We start from the raw sequence: 23,202 nt of genomic DNA on the forward strand, positions 1-23,202 counted from the left end.
TTCCTTCTGTTTTTCTTTCTAGCAGCAAAACAGAAAGGGCCTCAAGGGCTGGCTGAGCCTGGGGATGGGTGGGTTGTGAAAGCCAGGAAAACCCCCGACTGAGGCATGGGAACTGGCCCCAGCAACAAGCACAGCTGCCATAAGCTGAGGTTTTCAGCTTTAAATATTTACGGATTTGGGTGGCCAAAGCCCCCCACTTTAAAATCCCATCTGTCTTGTTACAGAGGATAAGTATTTCAACTCTGAAATAACCTCACAAAGTCCTCCAAGAACTGAAATACTTGGAAAATAGCCAAACTCAGTTTGGAGAGTAAAGGCACTACATACAATATAAATATGATGCTCGGGGGGGGGGGGGGGAATCGTGGGGGGGGGGGGATGGTTTGGCCTTTTCAGCTAATACTAAACATGTCATTGTGGAGAAAAACCGATACAGCAACGGTAGGTAGGACAAGAGGAATTCCTCCACAGGGCCGGTGCCAAGGAGCTCAGCAGTGGAGCATCAGCAATATTTCCGAGCGCAGCGACCACATTCACGCGTTACATTTTCACGGTGAATTGCTGTGAAATGTTGATACCCTCCTGCAAGCAGGCCTTTCTGCGGGCGCCGCGAGGCTGCGAGCGACCGTCTCTGCTGTCCTCCCGCGGCCGCGCTTGGGAACGCCAGCGCTGCCCACGCGCCCGTGCGGCCCTGGCCGTGGCCGTGGCTGTGGCTGGCTCGCCAGCGGCGCTGCCGGGGCGCGGGGTCTCGGCGTCTCGGGGTCGCCGCGCGCCTGCAGCCCTGGGGCCGGCACAGACTTGTTATTCGCAGGCTGCGCCGTCCGGCGGTGCTCAGCCTCCGCGACCCCGGGCGTGAGCCGAGGGGAGGTGTCCTGCCCCGTTATCGCGGTGCCGACAGCATCGGCGGGGGCTGCTCCTGCTGCTGCTCGTGCATCGCACCAGCGCGGCCCCCTCCACGCTGCAGCCCCTCTGCCAGCCCCCCCGTCTCCCCCAGGTCCAGAAAAAAGCAAAGTCAGTCACGCTTTAGGAGAAAAACCAGCAAAGGCCAAGCGGGTTCCCCAAGTACCAAGCCTAGTACGCCAGCTTTGGGCGGTGATTTGTGCCTTGGCTCTACCCTAAGAGCGAGCTCCAAGTCCTCTCCTGCCTCCCTGCAAACGGTGGTGGAAGTGGCCCGGGGTTTCCCGACACGTCGGGCCCGGGGGCTGCTCCGGACGGCCGCGGGGAGCTCGGGGCCCCCAGGAGGCGCAAGCCGGGCTCAGCAACCTGGTCGTGCCCAACCCCAACCCTCTCCGCCTGCCGGCAGGGTGCTCATTACAACCGTGCCTTTGCGCTGCGGACGTCTGCGCCCACGGGTGACCGCTCTGCCCCTCGCATCCCCTGGCTCCGCGGGTCTCTTGGAGCCAGAGGCGGGATTGCAGCACTTGGAGACACCCCAAGCCGGCTTTAGTCCGGTGAGTCTGGGCACCGGTGCCTCGGCAGCACGGTCTGCGTGGGCCGGCCTTGGCACGGTCTGTAACGGGTAAGCACAAGTTTTCCCTGCAGCCGGACAGACGGGATCTTCCTCTGTTACGGGGATAAGGACGTGGCAGCCTCCGTGAACGGCTCGTTACTCACATACAGGTTAGTTACTCACCAGCAGGCTGGGTTAGGGCAGGGGTTCCTGCTCTCTGCCGTGGTGACTGCCGCTGAAGCTCACGGCAGAGTAGGCCATCCCCGGTGCCAGCAGGGAAGGCCTGGAACAAGGGGCTCTGGAGTGAATTTCCCATAACGTGGTCACACCGCTCTGGATGGTGAAGTGACTGTGCACCCTACTGGTCTGGTTTGTACTGTCTTGCACACTGAATTCCACAAGACATCAACAAGGTATTTATCCTCCGCACAGAGGAGAACTGTCCTTCCCTGCCTGCCCTGTCAGGCCCTGAGCTTAAGCTCTGGAAGACGTGAGTGTGGATTGGGGGTGTCCTCCACAGCTCATGACATCCCGTTCGCGCAACCCAGTGAGCATCCAACATGATGGAGGGCACCACCAGTTCTTGCCACAAGAGCAGGCTCTTTGGTTGGCCTGGAGAACCTGTGGAAGCAGGATTAGTCACATCCCCACCTCTGATCCTCTGATTTCCAGGTGCAACTTCTGGATATTTCCCTTGTGGAGTAGAACCCCCCCCCCCCAAAAAAAAAAAAAAAAGAGGAAAAAAAAAGAGAGAAGAGTATCTTTCCTGTCAGACAGTAGGAAATGGGGCCCATCAGCACCAGCTTCATCGCCCAGGACCTGGCTGGGACCAGGGCCGCTCCCAGACACACAGAGCCCAAGCTCTCTGCTGCCTTTCGTCTAGCTGGTTCTACCGGGGGCTTCGCGCTAGACCCAGTCCAATGGCGACACCCTGGTTGGCACTGGGGAGAGCGGAGCAGCCTTGGGTCCCAAAACAACGCTGCATTCAGCTTCCCACCACTGCCTGGCCTCCCCCGGGGTCTGGCACGGCGAGAGGCAGCAAGGAGCCATGGTGGGAGCTTAAGGAAGCCAGACAGAGAGGAACAGCGTGTCCCAGAAGCTGCTGCCAATTTCTCCCCTTTAACACCCCATGACAACACTAGACTGGCCTTTTCAACAGCTCTATCACGTTTCCTTCCACAGGCTCCCACTCACTACTCTCAAGGACTGTCAGATGCCCAAATTATATCTCAGGAAATGGATTAGTAGTGAGAAAAGGGTCAGGAGCATTCCAGTACAGCTCTTCTGTCACTCTAAATTTTGGCAAAGTTATCAAGAAGAGTTTCAGGCTAACTATGCAGCATCCCTCCCCCACGTCGTCCCATCCTCCCCAATGCAGCCAGGCATGACATAGTCACGAATGAATGAGATTCATCCTGATCCAAACCGTAAAACAACCTGAAACAGCAACTCCAAGAGCTGAGAAGTTCATGTACATGGATGAGACTGGTTTGGTGGGTGTAACTGCATCTCATTTGGACGGCTGCACCCAGCAGGTTTGCTGCTTGCATAGAGGTGCCTGGGTTGTCAGCACCCTGCAGAAGGCGGCAGACTTGGTGTGCCAGATGACTGTGAGATCTGTGCGTAGGCAGCCAAGGTTTATTAGAGAAACTCTTAAATTCAAATGACTTGGATACAAAGATAAGCTGCACCGCCTTCTGAAAGGCACAGGTGTTTCTGACCCATAGAAACTGATACAGGTTATCTTGACATCAGTTACCACAGCAGATTTGATAGTAAAATGATCACCTTGCAGTTAATCTTAGTGGAGCCAAAGTTTCTTTCTACCTAGTACATCCAATAGGATGTGTACACTGTGTCATCAAATGTCAGCGTAACTACTGCATGTCTCCTCCAGCCCTGCTGCCTTTCCTCCCAGGATATTGCCCCCGTCTCACCAGTATCTGTTCTGTTCTCGTTTGTTCACAGTAGCTTTCCCCTCCCCTATTTGCAGTTTTTAAACATTCAAAGCAACACATCTGTATGGAACATTTCTAAATTCAACATTATAGGCTGCTCTCATCTTTAACTGGATGGGGGAATAGGAAGGTGCAGAACGCAAAATCTGTTATTAGACCTTTAAACTAAAATTTAGAAGAAAAAAAAACCACTGTTCACTTCTCATGGAGAATTCAAAACCTTTTCTGGTATGTTCCTAGGAATGTTTTCTTCTGCTTGCAACAGCGTGGGATTTTCATGGGACTTTTATCCACCTCCCGTCCCTGAAGCACCATGGTGTTGTCCTGTCCGTGTGATGAGATGTCATAGAGCTGCGCACATCAGTGCTGCTGTCCACATGCTTGTCAGCACAAGGCTGGCCGACAGTCTGAGCACAGGGCAAGCCTGCAGGGAATCGGAGGACGAGGTGCAGGAGCAGACCTCGTAGCCGTTTTCTGACCGGCTCTCATCATGCTGCCCTGGTTTTGAGCGTGCCCCAGTCCTGCTGCTCCCTGCTGCTTCCGGGGAGTCCGACTGCATGTCGCTGCACACCAGCCAGTCTCTAGCGATGGACTGGGGATAGCCAGCCTCAGCTTCCATCTCACTGTCCAGCACTTTCCAGTATTCCTTGCCCCTGAAGAAGTAGCTTGCACCTGGGAAAAGAAACCAAAACCCAAAGGCAAGATTAGTGGAGACGGGCAGTCTTCCAGCGGAAACCACACAGGAGTGTCTACAGCAGCGAAGCAGCATGTGCACCCTCAGCTGGAACACAAGAGCAGAGGTGCCTGCAACACCACGGCTTTTTGCCAATACCCTCTACTAGTACGGTGGTGGTGGAAGGACGCTCTAGAAGATGATGATGCCTGCCTGTCTGGGATCTCACGCACACGCCGGAGCCAGACAGGAGCCACAAGACAGATGGGGTGGTGGGATGCCAGCTCTTTGGTGGGACATCCTACAGCAGAGGCATCCCACTGGCACTGAGGGTGTGCAGGGTGACCAGCCCGCAGTGATCCACAGATACAGGTACCCAGAGACTCATACGCATCCCTCAGCGGCCCTCAGTGGGCAGTCTGCTAACAGGGCATGATAAGGCTGAAGAAGACCTCACATAACTGTTAATGGCTTGGGCTGTGGTATCCATATTCTTAGATAAATAATCCATAAAGCAGGGAGAGAAGCTACCTCTGTGTACTAAGTGCTTCCCACTTAGCAGAGGACTGGTCTGAACACTTTGTGCCCATGAAAGGCCCAGCCACCTTCTGCTCTTGGGCGCGTGTTTTCCACGATAAGTGGGGGGGGTTGAACTCTCTGAGCATGTTCCAACTTACAAGGGCCTCCTCTCAGAGTGAATGGTGGGTCACTCTCAACAGCTTCTGGAATTCAATTTGATAAGCCTCTGGAAATGATCCTCTCCTCTGCCTGGTTTAACGGTTGCTATTACACTGTTAGGTCACCAGTAAATAAAACCTGGAAGTATCACTTTATTGTGAGTGAACGGCTGGCTTTAAACATCTCCTGTAACAAAATTTCCATGTTTTTTTCAGGGAGCAGAAACCACTGAGAAATCTGATCCCCGGAAAATAAGTCCTAACAGTCCTAATTCCGGGCAAAATATTTCCTTTAAAAATATTTTTGTCCACATTCTCATTTATCGAGCTAAAAATCCAACTACAACAAATTCAGTGAAGAGCAAAACAGCATACATTAGTATAAAAATCATTTAGAAAGAAAAGATCAACTGTGTTCTTTTAATAAAACCCAATTATTAGGGCCCCAGGATATTTTTGTTGCCTGCTTGAACTTACAATGTCTTTTAGTGAGCAGAGTGCAGCACGGGCAGCTTTGACTCAAAGTCTAGCTCCCTTTTTCAGCTCTACCTAAGACAACTACGGGTGTCCGCACACCTGGGGTTTAGCAGTTTATGTATGCAGGCATGGTCAGAAGGGCCCATATTCTCAGTGCAGATGGAGTTCTGTTTTTTCCTTTCGTTGTTAAATCGGCGCACGGACTCACCGTCTGACCATCTCATGGCATCGTCCAAAGGGCCAGGAATTCCCTTCCACAAAATGGTCTCTGAAGGATACCCAGGATCCATTCGCCGCTCGTGGTCATCGTAGCGCCAGTAGAGACTGTCCTTAAAGAAATAAGTCTTGTCATTGTGGGCCCAGGAAAAAGCGGCGTCGATTCCTCCCGGTGGCAGACCGAAGTCCGAGATGGGCCGTGGGTATCCTTCCTCCACGTTATTGTCTTTGAACACCCAGTATCTGTCTCCTGAGGAAAGGAAAGAGGCACATGGCAAAATCACATTGGTTTCGCAGCTGAAACCAGCCTTCCCCACAGACAAGCTGGGGTTTCATTATCTGTTGTCCTCAGGGCTCAGCTGTTGGCATTGAAGAACGAGGACTGTAAGGAAGCAGCCTGGCGGGGAATCTCTTTGAAAAGCTGCTTTTTTGGGTCAGCCTCTCCCCGGAGTACAGCCCCACGTCGCTTCCGAACCGCTGCAGGCGCGACGGTCCCCGGACGGGAGCCCCCTGCGCACGATGCACCGCGCTGGTTCAGCCGCCTCCGCTACGCGCTCGGTCGTGGCCTCTGGTGCTCTGCCCGTTTGATTTCTGCCTAACATCCAACTGCAAGAAACACAAAGCTACACGCAGCTTTTGAGGACAAACTGAGCACATTCTGCCTGCGATTCAGCTCTTGAAAAGCAAAGCATGCTCCAGCTTGGGAAGGGAACACGCCACACTTTAGAGTCAGGCGGGCTGAAAGACCTGTTGATTTTAAGAGACGTAAAGAAGGTGTGCAGGGGTGGAAAAAATCACGTTTGAGCAGCTCACTGTCCTTAAGGTGCTTTATACAGCCACCACCACCCTCTCTGATGCTTCCCTGGGCAGGAGAGCACTGTAAATATTTTCATATTTTTCAGCTAAAAACGAAGCACTAAATGACCTGCCCATAGTCATACAGGGAGTCTGCGGCTGGACAGGAAAATGAACCCAGATCCCTCAGTTCCAACTTAATATTCTAACCACTGGGGCAGTCTTTCTATTTATAAGACACCTCTTTGGTAGCCTGCGACAAGGCAGTATCTCTGCAGTGCCCTTCTGCGTATCACACAACCTACTTTAAAGATCAGGTTTTTCTTCCCTCAATTTTCTAGAAAATTTGAAGAGGCGCTTAAACAGATGCCCATGTACCAGCAGCAGGGTAATTTGTGTGCTTTGGTTTCTGCCCAGGGATCAATGAAATAGCAGCGGAGAGAGAGAACGAGACAGTATTTGATGGCTGAAAAGAAGATCTCTAGTTTACTTTTACAAGTTAGGCAGGACTAACTAACGGATTACACGGGGCCGTAGACGGCTGTGTTTGAGGGGAGGTGACTATTGCAGCGGCACGTCTCCAGATGTGGCACAGCTGCAGTCGTGGCACCTACGTCACACACAGTCACTTCTGGACTGAGCCGCGTGAGGTCCATCCGTCCGTCCGTCCATCTCCAGGGAGCGCAGCCTCCTGCCCCAGCTCACCGTCCCGGGAGCTGCGCACCTGGGAAGGGGAGACCCATGCAGCCGGATGGGGATCGCAGCCGGCTCCCTGCCGCGTGGGAACGAGAGCACCGCAGCGCCGTGTAGCGCTTCGCCCCTGCCACGGGCCCGGACACCGTGCCGACGTCCGGGGGGACTGCTCGGAGGGGAGCACACGCTCCCGCGCAGCCCTGCGCGGCCTCAGCGCTGCCAGAGGAGGTGCTGGATTTACCTCCCCGTAGCTTCAACACCTGGCTGGGAAGGGCTGCTGCCGGCAGGAGAGCGCTGCGGCCATCCAGCGGGCTCGACTCCCCCTGAATTAACAGAGCCAGGCTGTCCAGGGCGGCTGGAAACACGCGGCAGAGCCTTCTGCACGCAGGTCGCCCGCCAGCCTTGCGCCTACCCACAGGTCGAACAGCAGCGAGAGCACGTCCCTGCGACGGCCCACGCGCTCCCGGGGCATTCGCGCCCGCTGCCCTCCCCGGGGACCGCGCGGGGATGCCGCTCGCCTCCGCGGCAGCGCTCGCGTTGGCACGGGGGGCTCACGCTGCCGAACCCGCGCTCCTCAGCCTGGCCCAGGCTGGACGGCTAGAGCAGGGGAACATCTGTCCCGGAGGTGCTGTTCTCCGGATGAACGCGTGGCTTGGCATCGCTCTGTGCCGTTCGGCACGCTGCAGCGCCGTTTTGGGTTTCCGAGGAACCGGGGCTCCCCGGGCAGCCGGCAAGGCTCCCTCCGTGCTGGAGAACGCTTCCCTGGGCACGGGCGCTCGGCTGGGACCCACCACCGAGGCATAAGCCACTTCCCGGCTTCACTTGCGTGGTTCAGCACCTCCCAAACCAATGCTTCCTCCCGCTCGGAGCAGAACGTTAGAGAGACAAAAAGCAGTTTCCGACTGGAAGACGCTTAGCGGAGCCGAGTTATCCCATAAACCTGCTGTCTGCAAACCGCGGTGGCCCCAGCGTGCAGCACGCCGTGGCGGGGCAGCCAGACGCCACGCCGGAGCCGGGCGCGCGGGCCAGCCGGCAGCGCTGCCGGGGCGAGCTCGTCCCACGCCGCGCTGTGCTGCCGAGGGGCTCGCAGCGAGAGCGGCAAAGCTCAGCCGCGATGGGGGGAACTCATCTGACTATTGGTGTTGCCAGAGCAGCCGCCGGCGGCGATCACAGCGCGAGGACGGTGCAGGGCGGGGATATACCTAGTTCTTCCAGCGCGTGACTTTTCAGACACGCGACCAAACGCCTGCCCGAGGCTTGGGTGACTTTCAGCGCTGGGGTAAAGTATTATCAGCGCGGGGCGGGCAGGCAGCCCGCCCGCCGGGGGCTCACGCGCCCACGCGGGCCGGCAACTCGACCCTTGGCCATGGCCACCTTGGCCAACGCCGCCTGCAGGGCCCGTGCAAGCCTGCTAGGGGAGTCCCACAGTACCAAACGATTTCGGGGGACACTGTGGCATGTGAAAGATGCTAGAAGGACATTTCTTTAGGAACTGAGAACTAATCTCTCTCCCCTAGCTTTTCAGAAGGAAACTTAAGGGATTTTTTTTTTTTTTTAATAAGAGGATTATAGCACTTATTTTAAGAAGAAAACTGTAATAGAAATATAATAAGCCAACCCTTACTCTTGAGGTTTTCACTTTTGTCTCCTCTGCAGCTTCCTTTCTTCTCAGCAAAAAATATTGAAAAGAGAGAAGAGGCAAGAAGGAAAGAAAACGAACCCAGTAAAGTGGAGGGGCATGGTGGTTTCCGCTTTCATTTTGTTCTTGAAAAGCAAAGATTTCAATTAGCTTTGTCTGAAGATTTCCTTAAATGAAGTTTGCCTCATATTTCGTGGAACCTGCTCGCTGCTTTTGGACTGCCTTTCCTGACAGCCTCGTTTTGGGCAGCCTGGCGCTGTCTGGCTCACAGACCCGCCTGGGTAGCCGGTCTCCCATCTCGCCTGGGAGAATCTCAGTCACCGAACGACACGAGCTTCCCCTATCTGCAGGACTTGTCACACCGTAAAGTTACCTTGACACAGAGCTAGGAAACAGGAAGACACGTCACTAGGGGTATGGGATATCTCCATCCCTGCATTTGCTCTCACCTTTGAAGAACACAATCTTGTGGTCACTGGTTCTCTCATAGACTGCATCCACGCTGTCCAAATTCAGAGGTAAACCCCGCCAAAAACGGTGGATCTGGGCCGGCTGGAGGGAGACCAAGTGCTTATTGCGAGTCAGTCTCCAGAAGTACTTGCCTGGAGGAACAGACTGGGCATTACTGAACCACACTGCAACACACCTTGGCTGGGGGGAAGAGATGACAGCTGTGGGATGAATCAGGAGCAGAAAGCAGAGTGCACAGGATGGGAGCTATGAGTTACAAGCGTCCTGCTTCCCACCATCAGCTGCTAGATCTTCATGTCCCTGGCAGCCTTTAGGAGAAATCCCCAATTTCTGGGACTGCAACAACTCCAGGACCGCACTGCAGTTATCGCAGTCCTGCCCGAGGAGTGAAGCTCCCGCCAGTGCTGCTGCACCACTGAATCGGAGAAGATCACCCACGGCAAGAGGAGGTTTTTCATCTCCTTCCTTGCTGCTTTTGCATGGGGACTTCCTGGGAACTGGGAACAGCAGCCTATGGATCACTGGAGCCGCTAAAACTAAACCAGACTAGCACAGCCTTTGGAGAGGCTCTGAAGAAATGTGTCTACTTCTGTCCTCCCCAGAGCACCGGTGGCTTTCTGCAAACAGTGTCCGACCACGGCTGCAGTCCTGCTTTCAGTGCGGTGCCCCGCTGTTTTAGCATTTAGAAATGCATAAAACACTAACTGACATATCAGAGGTTTCTCAAGTGAAGAAACGGAGTAAGAAAATAAAGGAGGAGGAAACTATATTAATAAAGCAGGGCCGGGGAAGAACAGAAAAGGCGGCACAACGAAGGCGCCTGGGCACAATCTAAAGGCATATGGTAAGCAGGGGACAGGGTCCGGAGGGGCTGCGAAGGGCCACATTTGCTGGTGGCACAAGCAGGCACGCTTCCCCCACCTGCAGTAAAGCTGCTGCGGCTTCCACCAAAAGAGAGTTGGGCTGGGGGCGTTTTTCACCTATTTTGGGGTATGGAAAAGGAAACAGGTTGGCCCTGTGCGGGAAGGATGCCTCCGGCTGGATTTCCAGGGGAGTCTTAATGATTTTAGTGGCGACTTGAAAACTGTCTTCACTATTTCTGGGTTTCTCAGCCTGAGTTTTTGCAGCATGCTTCATGCTGCGTTTTCCCTGGAGAGGCCCACACAGTGAAAGCTGAGTCAAAGCAAGATGTCTAACTCTCAACTTCGTCTCATATTTGTTATCGCCTGTTAGAAATTATTGCATGTTATTTACATCTGCTTTTGCATCGATTCCCAAGGGGAAATGAGCAACAGAAACCAAAGATGCTTCTTCGGATTTGTATTCAAGATGCTCAGCTCTTTCTCCAGAGCTGGCAGATAGTGACACGGTCTTTCAAAATTTTATGGAAATTGGATCTTAGCCTAATAATGCAGGAGGCAAAACTCCAACACTTAAACATCTGCAGAGAGTTTTTTTTATTATAATTATAAGGATTTATATCATATTCTTGTTCTTCTGCTCCAGTTTGCATATTTGCTCTATCTGACTGAAACCTATGGATGAATAATACATTCAAATGTGGTAGGAACTGCCATAATTATAGATTCTTTTTAAGAACATTTAAAAAAATAGTATTCAAACTTGATGGCCATTGTACGCCTATGGAAACACATGTAATTAAATAAAGATGATCTCTGCATCTCTAATTAGAGAGGCGCTAGACAAAGCCAGATTTTCACTGTTTTTTAATATGAAATATAGCTTGGCATAATTGCTTCTTTAGTAGATATGTATCTAAACTTCTAAGTGCTCTGTGCTAATTTGAGACAATAAGCGAAGCTCCAGTGCTTTTGATATTTTAGCCGTTTCCTAGCACTGGGCTCAGCAGATGCAGCACTGCAGCAAGCAAGGTCTAAATCTACATTCAAAGTCAGGCATGGTCTGGGTTGATGGTTAGGGTTTTTTTGTTGGTTTTTTTTTGATAGGCTATTAGGAAAAAGCAAAAAACTTAGCAATTGAGGTAGCAATGAATTCTTAAGATGATGGCCTCAGTTTACCCACACTCATGTTTTGCCACGGCCAAGCCTGCTTGCCAAAGTGCTGCTTGGACACTCATCGGGCAAAGCCGGACATGCAGGGGAACTGCTGCCATTAGCATGCAAAAATATAATAAAATTAAAAAAAAAAAACAACCCATGTTCGTTTCAAGTTGAAGAGCGTGATTTAAAACCACCCTCCAAGCTGGCAGATTGAGAAGGATGAAAACTAAGTGTAAAGTCCTGCTGTCCCAAGCGTCTCATTTTATATGGATGATGGGTTGAGGCAATTGCTTTCTTTAATACTAGGTGATTTTGATTCCAGCTGTGTACCATGCTCTCAGTGCTTTGGGTGCCTCTGGCAAGACTGCTGCATGCGCCACACAAACACGCGCACACACGCAGGCCAAAGTTGTTTTAAAACTTCAGGAGTCTGTAGTGAGGCACCTAAATCAAAGCAAGCTGAGTTTCACTAGCGTGGAGAACCACCGTGGCCTTGAATGAAAGACAAGTCTGGGAGCCCTGGGGAACGCCGGTCCCTGCGTCTGACCGCAGAGGGAGACGCTTCTCCTCAACGAGGAAATCAGCTGGATCGGCTTGGAACAAAATGTTCATTGATGGAGAGCACTAGTCACTGGAGTTCATTAAAATCCTGCCCAGGAGGCGATGTCACTGCTCCCCGGCGCCCCGGACCGTCTGACGGCAGCGCTTGGGAGCTCTGATCAGCCAGGGCTGCGCGGCGCCGGGAGCCTCCGAAGGGCAACGGCAGTCCCGCGCGCTCTGCAGCCCCAAAGGCAGCCTTGCAGATGCAGTGCACCAACCCCAGGACCTTCACGGTTGGGCACTGTGGGCATTTGGGCTCACAGTAAGCATATGCAAAAATAAGCATATGCAAAAAATAGACACTGAGATGGATTTCTTTAGCTTTGATTTTTTTTGGTTCCTCTCTGAAAAAAAAGACAGCCATTTATCCTGGACACCAGTTCTTGTCTCTTATTTTCCCTTCTTCCCTGGGGCTTTTTGGAGCCAGCATCTGAATCCACAGTCGCGGGGAGGAAACTGAACTGCTGCTGCAAGGGGAACATCCTCTTCCGCCCTGCGCTCCCCAAAGGGCACAACAGCATCGCTCTCCCTGGAGCCCACCTGCCGCCCTTCCCTCCCGCCGAGCCTCGCTGAGTTACGCAGAGAGGGGCTACGCTCACCTCGACACTGCTTCCCATCCCCGCGGGAGACACTTCTGTTTCCGTGCTGGATCGGTTTGGGATAGCCAAGCTATGGCCAAGGGTGTAAAGCAGTGCTCACTGGGCACTTTTCCATCCTGGAAAGATGGAAGAGAAAGCCCACGGAGTCCAGCAGAGAAGGCACCGAGGGGATCCTTGTAGACAGCCGGGCACCCCGGAGGAACACTGTCAGCAACTGTTTGCTAACACAGAACCAGATGGCTCTGTAATTGTGCGCGTGATGTCTGTGAGCGATGCACAGCAAGCAACAGCAGGAACGATGAAGCGTAGGAGGCAAGGGAAGTTGAAGGCGTCCAGGGAAAAAGCAACAGAGAGCTGTTGTTCTGTTAATCCTTCCTGTTCAACCCAGATTTTGACTTTATATTGCAAATGCCAGATTTCAGTTCTTTGCTTTGAACTCCTGGGTAGTGGGGTGCAAAGGATCAACGAGTGGCACAGTGGAAAGTGCAGTGCAGGATCTTCACCAGAACGGCCACTTCAAAGTGGCAAAGCCCTGAGCACTGCACGCTCGGTGATTAGCAGGTGACCTGAAGCACGAGGGCTTACTTCCATTAGTGTAACTGCAGAAACTCCTCTGATCTCTCTTCCTTGCTAGTGACCCACTAGAATCCTTCTAACCTTGTCACACCCTTAATTTCTCCTGGCTGAAGACTCCTTAGCTTAATTATGTGCTGTGTTAAAGAATATTATTTTTCATCATTTTTAAGTAAATTGTGTTTTAGTTTCACTGGCTTTCTCATCTTTTTTTGGATAAAGAGAAATGTGTGATTTACTGTTCAGTCATTCAGATACCTCCACCACATTCCTTCTTCTCCTGCTCCCTGAGAGTCCCGGTTTAGCTGCTGCCCCTCACCTCGCAATCTCTGCCTGTCACTCGTCAGCGCTGCTGCGTGTCCCTGGGCATCCTCCGCACTGGCACCTCCTTCACCATCCCGCATCTGGCAGGGCTGAGACTGGCGTTTCCTTCCGCACTGGAGGTGGCTTCTCATCTACATTAAAACTTCCTTATCATCTGTCCTCAGCCTTGGTGGGTTGATTAAAGATCTCAGACCTTTTATTTGGGTCAAAAGGTGTCAGTGGTCCGTGAGAATCATTGCTTGGGTCTGCGGGCTCTGCAAGACCCAGAAGTATTCTGCAGTCTGCGAACTCAGAGCCAGTTTACCCTAATCGCATGGTCCACATGGCCCGATATTGCCTTTGCAGCGTTACAAAGCTAGCCTGGCAACGTCATACGTACGTCATTGCAGGGCTTCAGGCATACAAAGATCACTGACACCGGCAGTGGTGAAAGCAGCCACTTACCTTTGAAAAAGAAAGCCTCTCCTCTGATCTGGGCCACGGCGTCAAAGTGAGTATTGCATCTGTTGGGCACATCCCTCCGGAGCCTGCGGAGAGACGAGCCGGGTGAGAACGGGCCCGTGCCAGCAGCGGGACGGAGGCGCCCCAGCCCCGGCTCTGGTCCGGCGTGGCGCGGCACCCCTCCCGGGGCCAGGCGGGTCCCCGCTCGCCCTCCCGCGAGCCAGCGCTGCCGCCGCTCACCCCAGCCCGCGAGCCGCCTCTCCTAGCCGCAAGCACCGCAGCTCTCCGCAGCGCCAGAGCTGAAGCAAACCGCGCTGCGGCTCGGGGCTCTCGTGCTGAAGGAGCTATTTCACTCTTGAAGAGCTGCACAGAGCATCACAGGCTGCGTCTGTTTGTCATGCCTCGCTCTCCCAGTGCACTCTCTGAACCCGACTATGTGCACGGAGCATCTCCCAGGCACGGACTTGGGCAAACATCAGCCTGAAGGCAGCTCTGTGGCAGACGCAATCCCTGGGCCACCTGAGACCATTGCTGAGTAGAGCTGAGGGACACAGACTCCACATCTACTAGCTGAAGTAGCTGAGGGCAGTGCTGGCTTCCAGTTCACCAGTGGCACAGGACATCATGGTCTGGCCAGGTGCCCTGAAGCATCAGGATGCTGGATGAATAAAAGGGCGAGAGGCATCTGACTCCAGGGGCTGGGAACATTGGTGCTCAGAGGCTGAGCTCAGAAAAGCCAGTTAGAGGTGACAAGGCTGGAAAGTGAGGCAGCAGCAAAGACTAAACAAAGAGACTTGGAGGTGAGATGATGCCACATGATATATGGAGGAAGCCACTTGGCAAGTCACAGGCTGAGATACTGAGTTGCTTTTAACAAGGTGGGTGGGAAAGGCACAGAGTATGAAGGACCTAAAGAGCTATGAAGCCCAGGTGAAGAATGATGATTGATAGAGAACAAGGAGAGGATGACGGAAATATATGCAAAAAAGCTGCTCCAGGTGACAGGCAAGCATAAATCTAATTTGCTGATAGAAGGTTTGCGTTAGGTTGGCAGAGTCGGCTTCACAGCCCTCTTCAGGCACAAAGTGACAGGGGAGTAGGTGAACCCCTTTCATCCTCCCAGTCACACACAGGGCAGAAAGAAGGGGCTGGGGGGTGGACGAGTTTCCTGCTCCCTTGCTGCCATTGTGGGATGATGATCTGCTGCAGCAGCAGCAAAAAATACACATATTCTCTTGTCCCTAGGTCCCCTACACAACACACACAGGCACCAGCCAAGACGATGGTCATACAGAGCTACGGGGACAAGCTCCTTTAGAAGCTACGCAGCAAGAAAGATTACTGATGGCATTGCAAATTCACACGGCTACTTACGCTGGCCACATGCTAGTGTGGGAGATACAGAGCCTCCTAGCCTGGAAGAGCCCATCTCAGCTGGCAGCACTAACTCAGCCAGCCCTAGGTGGCATCACTACCACAGGGAACGGTATATAGCAACAACCAGCTCTTAATGTCATTGAAGGCCAGTGTTTGGGACACACTCTTGGCACTAGTCATTACTAACGATCTGGGTGTAACACCAAGCTGGGCAAAGAGGGGAGAAGAAGGTGTCCAGATGGGAAGAAGTAACTACAGCACAGCATGTTTTTTCAAGATTATATTCTCCTATGGCCCCATTGCTGTAGCAGTAATCCAGTTGTTCATGTTTTCACTTTGTGAGGAAGGATGCTGTTGTTATCCCCTCTTTAAAGAGGGGGAATTGAGGCCTAGAGAGGTGAAATAATTTCCTCAAGGTCACACCCAGGAGAGGGACAGACGGGAGACAAAGCCAGCACCTCCTGGGTGACCTGCTCTGTCTCTGCTGCTCTCACTTGGGACACTCTTGGCATCGGGCAAAAAATGTGTGTAACCATTAACTTCTACCTATTACTCAGTGTCAAAAGGACACTTCCCCTCCTAACCCTTCTGCTGTCCTAGAAGCAAAACAATTTGGTAACTCCAGCATTTATTAATGACTTAAATCCAGAGCTTTCCTAAATGAGGGTGTGCTGGTTGCTTGATGACACACTTAGTATGAGCAGTTCTTTGCCAATTCAAAGCTGTGCGAGAGGCAGATTCTCAGTCCACTTGTTCCAATATTCACCCCCACAGGTACATTAGGGAGTTGCTCACCATGGAAAGATTTAGGTAAGTTATGCATGCACAAATCAGGCCACTGAAGAAGAAGTTTGATTAAAATTTCAGCAAGGATGAGTTCATCTAAGGGCAATGGGGACAAATTCCCATTAACACGGGTGAAATTTGGAGTCTTAGGGAAATGCAAAGCATTCCACAATGATGCAGAATTTCTCGACATGCCTTGAATAATAAAAATCAGCTAACAAATAAATAGCAACTGTCACTCACTGCTGCTATTAACCACTTCAGTTATGGGCCGGCTGGCCAGTCTCCACATACACTGCTTGAAAAAAGCAACAACATATGCAGGGGATGATCGGGAGACATAAGGAAGAAGGGATACTCTGTGTGTGTATTTATAGGCAGACAAGAGGTCTAGAGGGAAATACCAAAGCTGGAGCGAGCAGACAAGATCCTGATGCTTAAGTGGTCTTTTACTACTACATGGCCTTTGCAAAAATATCAGCAACAGCTGAACAAAAATGAGCTTGACTTACGGGATAGTGGAGCGGTTCTCTGGCAGCTCCGGCAGGATAGGATGGTCTTCTGTTTTGCTTACTTCAGGCTTGGCTGTGGGGGACACAGATTCCCTGACTCCTACGTGCAAAGACAAAGAAGCAGTAGAGGGGAACACCATCCTCCCCACATGCTCCACTCGCCCCAGAGAAGAGCTATTTCAGTGTATCCTGTGGCAGAAATGGGCCATAGGTGGGTTTAGGGACACAAACTTACCATACAGTTGCCAGATTCGGACTTTATCCTCGTAAGGTAGATCATACTTCAAAGGATCCCCTACTGGACCTTGATAATAGGGTCTCATGATAGACTCTATGGCAGAGATGTGGGTCAAGCCAATGGCATGGCCAAATTCATGGACAGCTACAGCAAATAGGTCCATCCCATGAGCATCTGGAAATAAAAACATCATCAAAACATAAGTCACTACATGCTGATTGTATTTTGTGGGTTTGGACAGGCTGTAAAAGAAGATATACGTGTATGTTGGGTGAAGTCACACTAGCAGATTATGGTCTAATATCTGAGTGGGACAACTTCAGAGCTGCACAGGAAAGGGTTTGCTCATCATAAGAGAATATTTGTGATTATGACATTGTTTTCCACCTGTGAAGGCCTTACAGTCTTTTATGCTAACAGTCTTAACTTTTGTTGGATGTAGGGTTTGGAGCAGAGTTTTTAACAGGGTCATTTCCCCCCTTAAACCGGAAAAAAATGTTTTGGAATAGATGAAATTTTGAAAAAGAAAGTATTTGCCAGTTGAAAAAAAAAGAAACCAAAGTGCACCATATGAAAAGGGAAAGAAGGCCAGACATCAGGCACAGTGCAAGTCCTCAGTACAACATAGGCTTGAGGATCACCTCTCTGATTCCCAGATCACTAACGGCACCTGCAAACAGCTGGACAAATGGCTGTCACAGCACATTCAGCAAGACCATCCATCATTCCCATTAACCAGAGGTGGAGATGCTGGTCCAGAACAGTTGTCTCCTGTATTTCATGTCTTTGTAGCAGCTGCAGACAAAGTCTTTGTGATGCCCAGAATACCAGACTTCTGCCTCGGCTAACCGGAAGCTCTCCAACATCTGAAATACTGAGCAAAAGCCATGTGTTGGCCTTGCCTGGACCAAAGGACCTGCAAGAGTCAGGTAGAGCCATGCCTGGACAGTGCCAGGCAGAGCAGGAGGGGACATCTGCGGGGATCACAGCCAGCCTGCCTGAGGTGCAATGCCAGCATTGCTCAGTCTTTCAGCTGGGCTTTTCCCTGCCTGTTAACTGCTGGAATCACACACCGTTGCCTTGGCCAAGCTCTACAGTGAAGGAGCTTCCTGGACGCATATGAACGCTGAGCTATCCATCTTCTCATCAGTCATCAAATCTCCTGCCAGGCTGCCCATTTAACTACTGTCCTCACAGAGTATGGCAAAAGGGGCAAGTGGTCATGTGAAGCTGTTTCCAGAGGACTTGCCCATCTTCTGCCCTTCCACATCTTGCTGAAGACTTCACCAGGAGGGTGTGCAGCTCTGGACTCTAGGCCTGCTCCTTTAGGCAAACACTTTGATCTTTACACACCTCACTGTCCATCCGAGAGAACTTATTTAACAATGATACCTCCCCAAAGACTTTTTTACTGGTTGTTCCTCCATACTCTACTCTCTTCCCCCACATTCCCTTACTTGCAATCTAACCCCTAGTGCCTGACATCACATGCACCACACAGACCCATCCTTCCAATGAATGGTCCCCTTCAGAGCCTCAGTTGCTCTGGTCACATCTTAACATGGGTTGGTGTCCACTTTAAAACCTTCAGCGCTGCCAAAGCCAAAGAACAACTTCCCCCAGCAGCCGTAAGGGACCGATCCTGTTTGGGGCACTCACACCACAGGGCTCCCTGTCCAGCCTGGGCTGAGCACACATGCAACTGCCGGCTCCTCGCTGCATAGTCATGCACTGCAGAGCAATACCAAGAAAGCGGCAATGATTTTAAGCATGGTTGTGACAAAGTTCACGATCACAAGTACTGTAATAAGGAGGTAGTGGGGCTGGAAAGCTGACACCTCCGCGGAGCCCAGGGGAGCCCCCTGCTCCCTGAGCCGCAGCAGGGGCCAGAGGAGAGCTCCCAAAGAAGCCACCGTGGGCTGACCCCGTGTAGTGCTTTGCACCCCCCACTGGGCCTACGGTGTTGGGGGATGTTTCTGCAGAATTCTCCTTCTTCCTTGATGACTATTATTTACAGTGTCTGTAAACAGCTGGGTTTTTTTGTTTTTTTTTTTTTTTTTTTTTTAATAACCTGCGCTGTTTTCCCCAGCACCAGGAGAGAACAAGACATATGCTTTCTGACATTTTAATGCCAAACTGACAACCTTGGGGATATTTTTATATCACCTACCAAGTTGTTATTTTTGAATCACTAGGAGGGAGAACAAAATAAATAAAAGATGAAGCTTAGATAGTTCCAGACCTTAGCAACGGAGGGCAGCTCTCCTGTCACCAGCCTCATGCCCTTGTCTCTTGGCCGTGCTTGGAGGGAATCACTCTCGGGGGATGCCAGCCTTCGGCCTGCTCCCCACATCCGCCCCCCCAAGGCGAATGCGTGGAAGTTCCTTCCGCCGTGCTTGAACAAACAGCATTCAGGACCACCAGGTCCGAAGAGGGCAACTCTCTGCTTAATCTCTAATAACACCTCTGCTAAGACAAGCTACCAAACTTCAGTGCTCGCCTCCACTCTGTACGTCTGTAAAACAGAGCTGCTGCTTTTTTCTTTCTTAATAAACACCAGCTGGGGCAAGAACCAAGGAACAGGTTGATTTTGACCTAGTTTTACAGGAGCGCAAAACTAAAGGCATCCTCCTCTCAGCCAGACAGGGACACTCACAACTGCACTGTGGCGATGTTCCCCAGGTCTCTGGTGGGAGAGACCCTCTGCTCCAGGTCTGGGTGTCCAAAGCCAATGCTGGGAGCCATCACTTCGCACCAGCCTGCACTCCAGCTCAGCTTGCTGTGGCTTCCTGGGGCTGGCCATGCAGCGCCTCGGGTCTGCCTGTCTAACACTGGCACAGTAGAATCATTCACCCAGAGGGAACAGCGCAGGCATGAAGGTTATTACTCATCTTTTCAAGAAATTGCGAGTGTCTAGTATATGAGGACTCACCAACAGATGAAAAATTTCATTTGAAACATTTCTGGTGCTAAGGCCTCAGTCAGTGAGAGGCACTACCATTTTAGTGCTCCACTCGGAGCAGCAAGGAAGACTTCGGCCCCCACAACTCCAGCTCAGGGTTTAGCCTTGGGGACAGAAGTGGAGCTTAGCATGAGGATGCAAACTGGAAGCCACCAGGAGAAAAAAGATACAAAATGCTATATTTTTATAAGCTTGCTGAAAATCAGCCAGCAGTGTACCCAAGGGGTGCCTGCGCCTCCCCAGCTCAGACAGGAGCTCAGTCCATCAGTGGTAGTTCACCGGTTCCTGATCATAGACTGAACTGCTCTGCAAAATCTGGGGCACCTCACGGGAAGACGCAAAGAGGTCAGAGAAGCAGGGAACCCTTCAAGTCCAGATGCCTCTACAATGGCAGAAGCTGACCATTTTCTGGGACCTCCTAATGCACAGATCAATTCGTGGTGTAATTGGAGGAAATGAATTCATCCACGGACCAGCCGAATGACTGACAGAGCCTGAATGCAGCAGGAGGAACAACCAGCAAACTACATCCAGCGCTTACTGGAGTGACGAGCTCAAAAGTGTTGCGGGAAACAGAAGCGATTGGGACTGCTGGCCTGAACCTTCATTTTGTGCTTTCAGATGTCTCTGTAAATTGGGTTCTCCATACATTCAGGTTTAACTCCAGCCAATCCCAGCCCCCTGTCCTCCAGCACGTCTGGTGAATATTCCTGCCTGTGAACAGTGAGGAGTGGTGCAGGGGAGAGAAATCTAATTAAACAGAGGAAAAGGAGAAAAGGGGTGCAGGGAGAGAAGATATTAGCTGGTTTCAGAGAAGATGATTAGGTCTAAATGAAACCATTAAGCTGAGGGAGCAGAAGCCCACTGGGATGCTGAAGAAGACATGGTGTGACAAGCAAATTAGCAGCTGGTGACTGCAGCAGCAACATGCTGTCGAAGTGCACCCAGCACAAAGGTTGTGAGAAGGGATCTTCTACAGATGGCTTGCACAGCTGAGACACACTCACTTGTAAAGGTCCCTCCGCTTGTTAAAACTGTGCTGTTAGCTAGACAAGATGACATATAAAGAAAGAAATCCCATAAAACCGTAACTTATAATCATCTTGAAGCCAGTTAAGGGACAAGAGATGGCAGGACAAACGTAGCTTGTATAGGAGTTTTTTTTCTCTGTAGTCCTCAGAGCTCTTTCCAGAGAGGTCAGTGTAAATACGCTTTAAAAATAAGCTCCTCTAAAAACAGGAAACTGAGGCACATGGCAGTGAAGCCACCCAAAAGAGGATGGAATCAGGGAACCCTGTCCCCAGCCAAGAGGTCTCACAGACACGCCGATGCCCCTCCACGCCGGGGAAGAGACCGGGTTGGTGTTGCTCTGCCTGTTCTTCCTAAGGGACAGGAGGGCTAGCTGTTTTCTGTTAAAAATGGCAGTTTTCAGCACAGTCTGTACTCGCATCAGGATTTCCATCCTCCAAGACAGGAGGCAGCCATAGGGCGTGGGAGAGATCGGAGAAGGGTTAAGGCAGTGGCTGGGACCTGGACTCCTCTGCTGTGGCAGGACCAGTTTTAATCCATGAATTAGCGGAAGGCTGGCTCTCCCCAGCCCAGCCTTGGATGCCACCATGCAAAGGCGGGGTGGGGGTCACTGCCTTGTCACCTCGTACACCTCCTCCCACAAATGAATGGCAACTGCATGGCAGAGGGGACAACCGGGTCCAAAAGGCACTATGTTCCAGTTTCCCGTGAACAGGAACCTGCAATTGTGGGTATGATGGGGAGAAACAAGGAGATGCCAGTGAGGCTTCTGGGAAAACAAAAGGTCATCGACAGTGGGTGGTGGTGTCTTGTTGGCAAGGTTGAAGAGGGAACCAGAAGAAGGTCTGGGGAGTGAAAGTGTAACAGAGACAGAACGACACTAAACATCAATGCAGAAGAGAGGAGCTGGCAGTTCGTGAGTCTGGCTGCAGCTCTCTCACCCTGACGTACCTGACGATCGGAAGGTCCAATATTCGTCATCATCAAAATGAGTGTCTCCTGCCGTGTGGTGGTCTCCAGGGAAGAAGGCATGTGCTACTGTGCCACCGGGCCCATCGAAGGGATAGCCGTCATTGTGATCTGCCTTGGAGAAGTCGATTTGTATGTCGGCATTGTTACCGGCCACTTCATGGAAATTCAGTGGGGTAATGTCGCTCCAGACCTTCAGGGCATAGTACATCAGGGCACGGACTGTGTCGTGGCCCAGGTGGGATTCTTTTGGAAAGGTGCGGACCCTGAGAGAGAGAGAAAAACAAACAAAAACCAAAAAAAAAAGGATAAGACTAACACAGAGGATGAGCATCTTTCTCATTCTGCTGATTGTTTTATGACAGAGACGTCTCAGAGTGAGCTCCTCCATGCCTTGGATCTTCTCTGCGCTCCACCAGAAAGGGCTCTGCAGATGCCTGGCTCAGTTGCAAACCACACAATACCTCTGTGAGGAGGCTACAAAGCTCTTAGCTCACCCGAGAAGTGCCTCAACACACATGATATATGTGTATTTGTGAGTATCCGAGTCACTTACATTTCAGAGCTATTAGCTGTGCTTCCACAGACAAGTCTGTCACTTGTGCCCAGAACTAGTACCTTGCCCATCCTTGGAAATCACAAAGCCGTGATTCTAGAGCTTGCCCAAACTTTTTTTTTTTTGGTGAGTTCTCTTTCAGATCTACTGATAATTATTTCCTCACCACTTATTTGTTCCAAGTGCAACCCAAATATAAAGATTATTTACTTCTGAAGCCTTCGCACCACACACAGGCCCATAAGTTTTCCTGCAACAACCAGCAGGTCATTGTTCATTCTCGTTACACTGGCATGTAAATCCACGACAGATTTGCTGCTTCCATACATTCCCCAGCATGTCTGCTGGAGGCATAAAACAAACTCTGAAACCTGCACACTGCCAGCAATCTTTGAGACTGCAATATATAGTAAGGAGGAAGAGGAAAGGATGTTCAAAATCCTCCAACCTATTACTTGTGGAAGACAGAATATCTGATGGAACACTATAGTGGAGAAGCTGTGGTCTTGCTTCTTGGTAGAAAAAGTACTGATTACCTGGGGCTTACTACACTATTGCATGTATCAAGGGGGCAGTATGTTTTCTCTATATTGGGATAACACCATTCGGTCCCCAACATTGCCTTGTCCTGGAAGAAAAGTCAGATGGGCATAGCAGTGTGCCAGGGTTTGCTCTGCAGCAGCGTAATTCAAACCTCCCTTTTGCTCTGAGCTGGCATAAAAAAAGTCAATGTTTCCTGTGTAACCAAACCTCGAGAAAGAATCCCTAATACTATTGATTTAATATAAAAGGTGAAAAGACAAAGATGCAACACGGCATCCCTACTTCTGAAAGAGTACATTTAGATAATCTTTCATTGACAATTTTGACAAAAAATAAATACATTTCAGGAAAATATACTGTCGACTGAGTAATTATTGACAGAAAACAATTCTACTGGAAAATTTCTGGCCAGCTCTACCCTAGTAATAATGGACACTTTATTTCTTGTGTACCAGCACACTAACCAAAGCATTCATGAAATATTCATGGCTTGACAGATTTTAAAGGCTGAAGCAACAATTATGATCACCTCATTTGCCCTCCTGCATAATATAGCTCAGAGAACATCACTTGATATTACACCGTTCCCCAGCACCAGTGCAAAGTAATGACTTGACTAAACC

The 23,202-nt window shown here is 51.1% G+C and overlaps 1 protein-coding gene across 3 annotated transcripts in view; it reads right to left on the reverse strand.

The window, feature by feature from the left end:
- Nucleotides 1-3,077: 3,077 nt before the first annotated feature.
- The window catches only part of MMP17 (matrix metallopeptidase 17), an 84,525-nt gene continuing 64,400 nt past the window's right edge, over nucleotides 3,078-23,202 (reverse strand). The window contains exons 4-10 of one of the 3 annotated variants that reach the window (XM_067306934.1): nucleotides 21,463-21,746; nucleotides 16,518-16,694; nucleotides 16,283-16,382; nucleotides 13,611-13,693; nucleotides 9,028-9,180; nucleotides 5,444-5,701; nucleotides 3,078-4,080 (exon numbers count right to left, since the gene is read on the reverse strand). In XM_067306934.1, coding sequence (XP_067163035.1) covers nucleotides 3,752-4,080; nucleotides 5,444-5,701; nucleotides 9,028-9,180; nucleotides 13,611-13,693; nucleotides 16,283-16,382; nucleotides 16,518-16,694; nucleotides 21,463-21,746 — 1,384 coding nt within the window. In that variant the 3' untranslated portion in view covers nucleotides 3,078-3,751. The remainder of the gene's footprint in view (nucleotides 4,081-5,443; nucleotides 5,702-9,027; nucleotides 9,181-13,610; nucleotides 13,694-16,282; nucleotides 16,383-16,517; nucleotides 16,695-21,462; nucleotides 21,747-23,202) is intronic. The other 2 variants (XM_067306935.1, XM_067306936.1) reach the window with 2 other exon arrangements.

Source organism: Apteryx mantelli, chromosome 17 (genome assembly GCF_036417845.1).
Source record: "Apteryx mantelli isolate bAptMan1 chromosome 17, bAptMan1.hap1, whole genome shotgun sequence".
NCBI classification, from domain to species: domain Eukaryota; kingdom Metazoa; phylum Chordata; class Aves; order Apterygiformes; family Apterygidae; genus Apteryx; species Apteryx mantelli.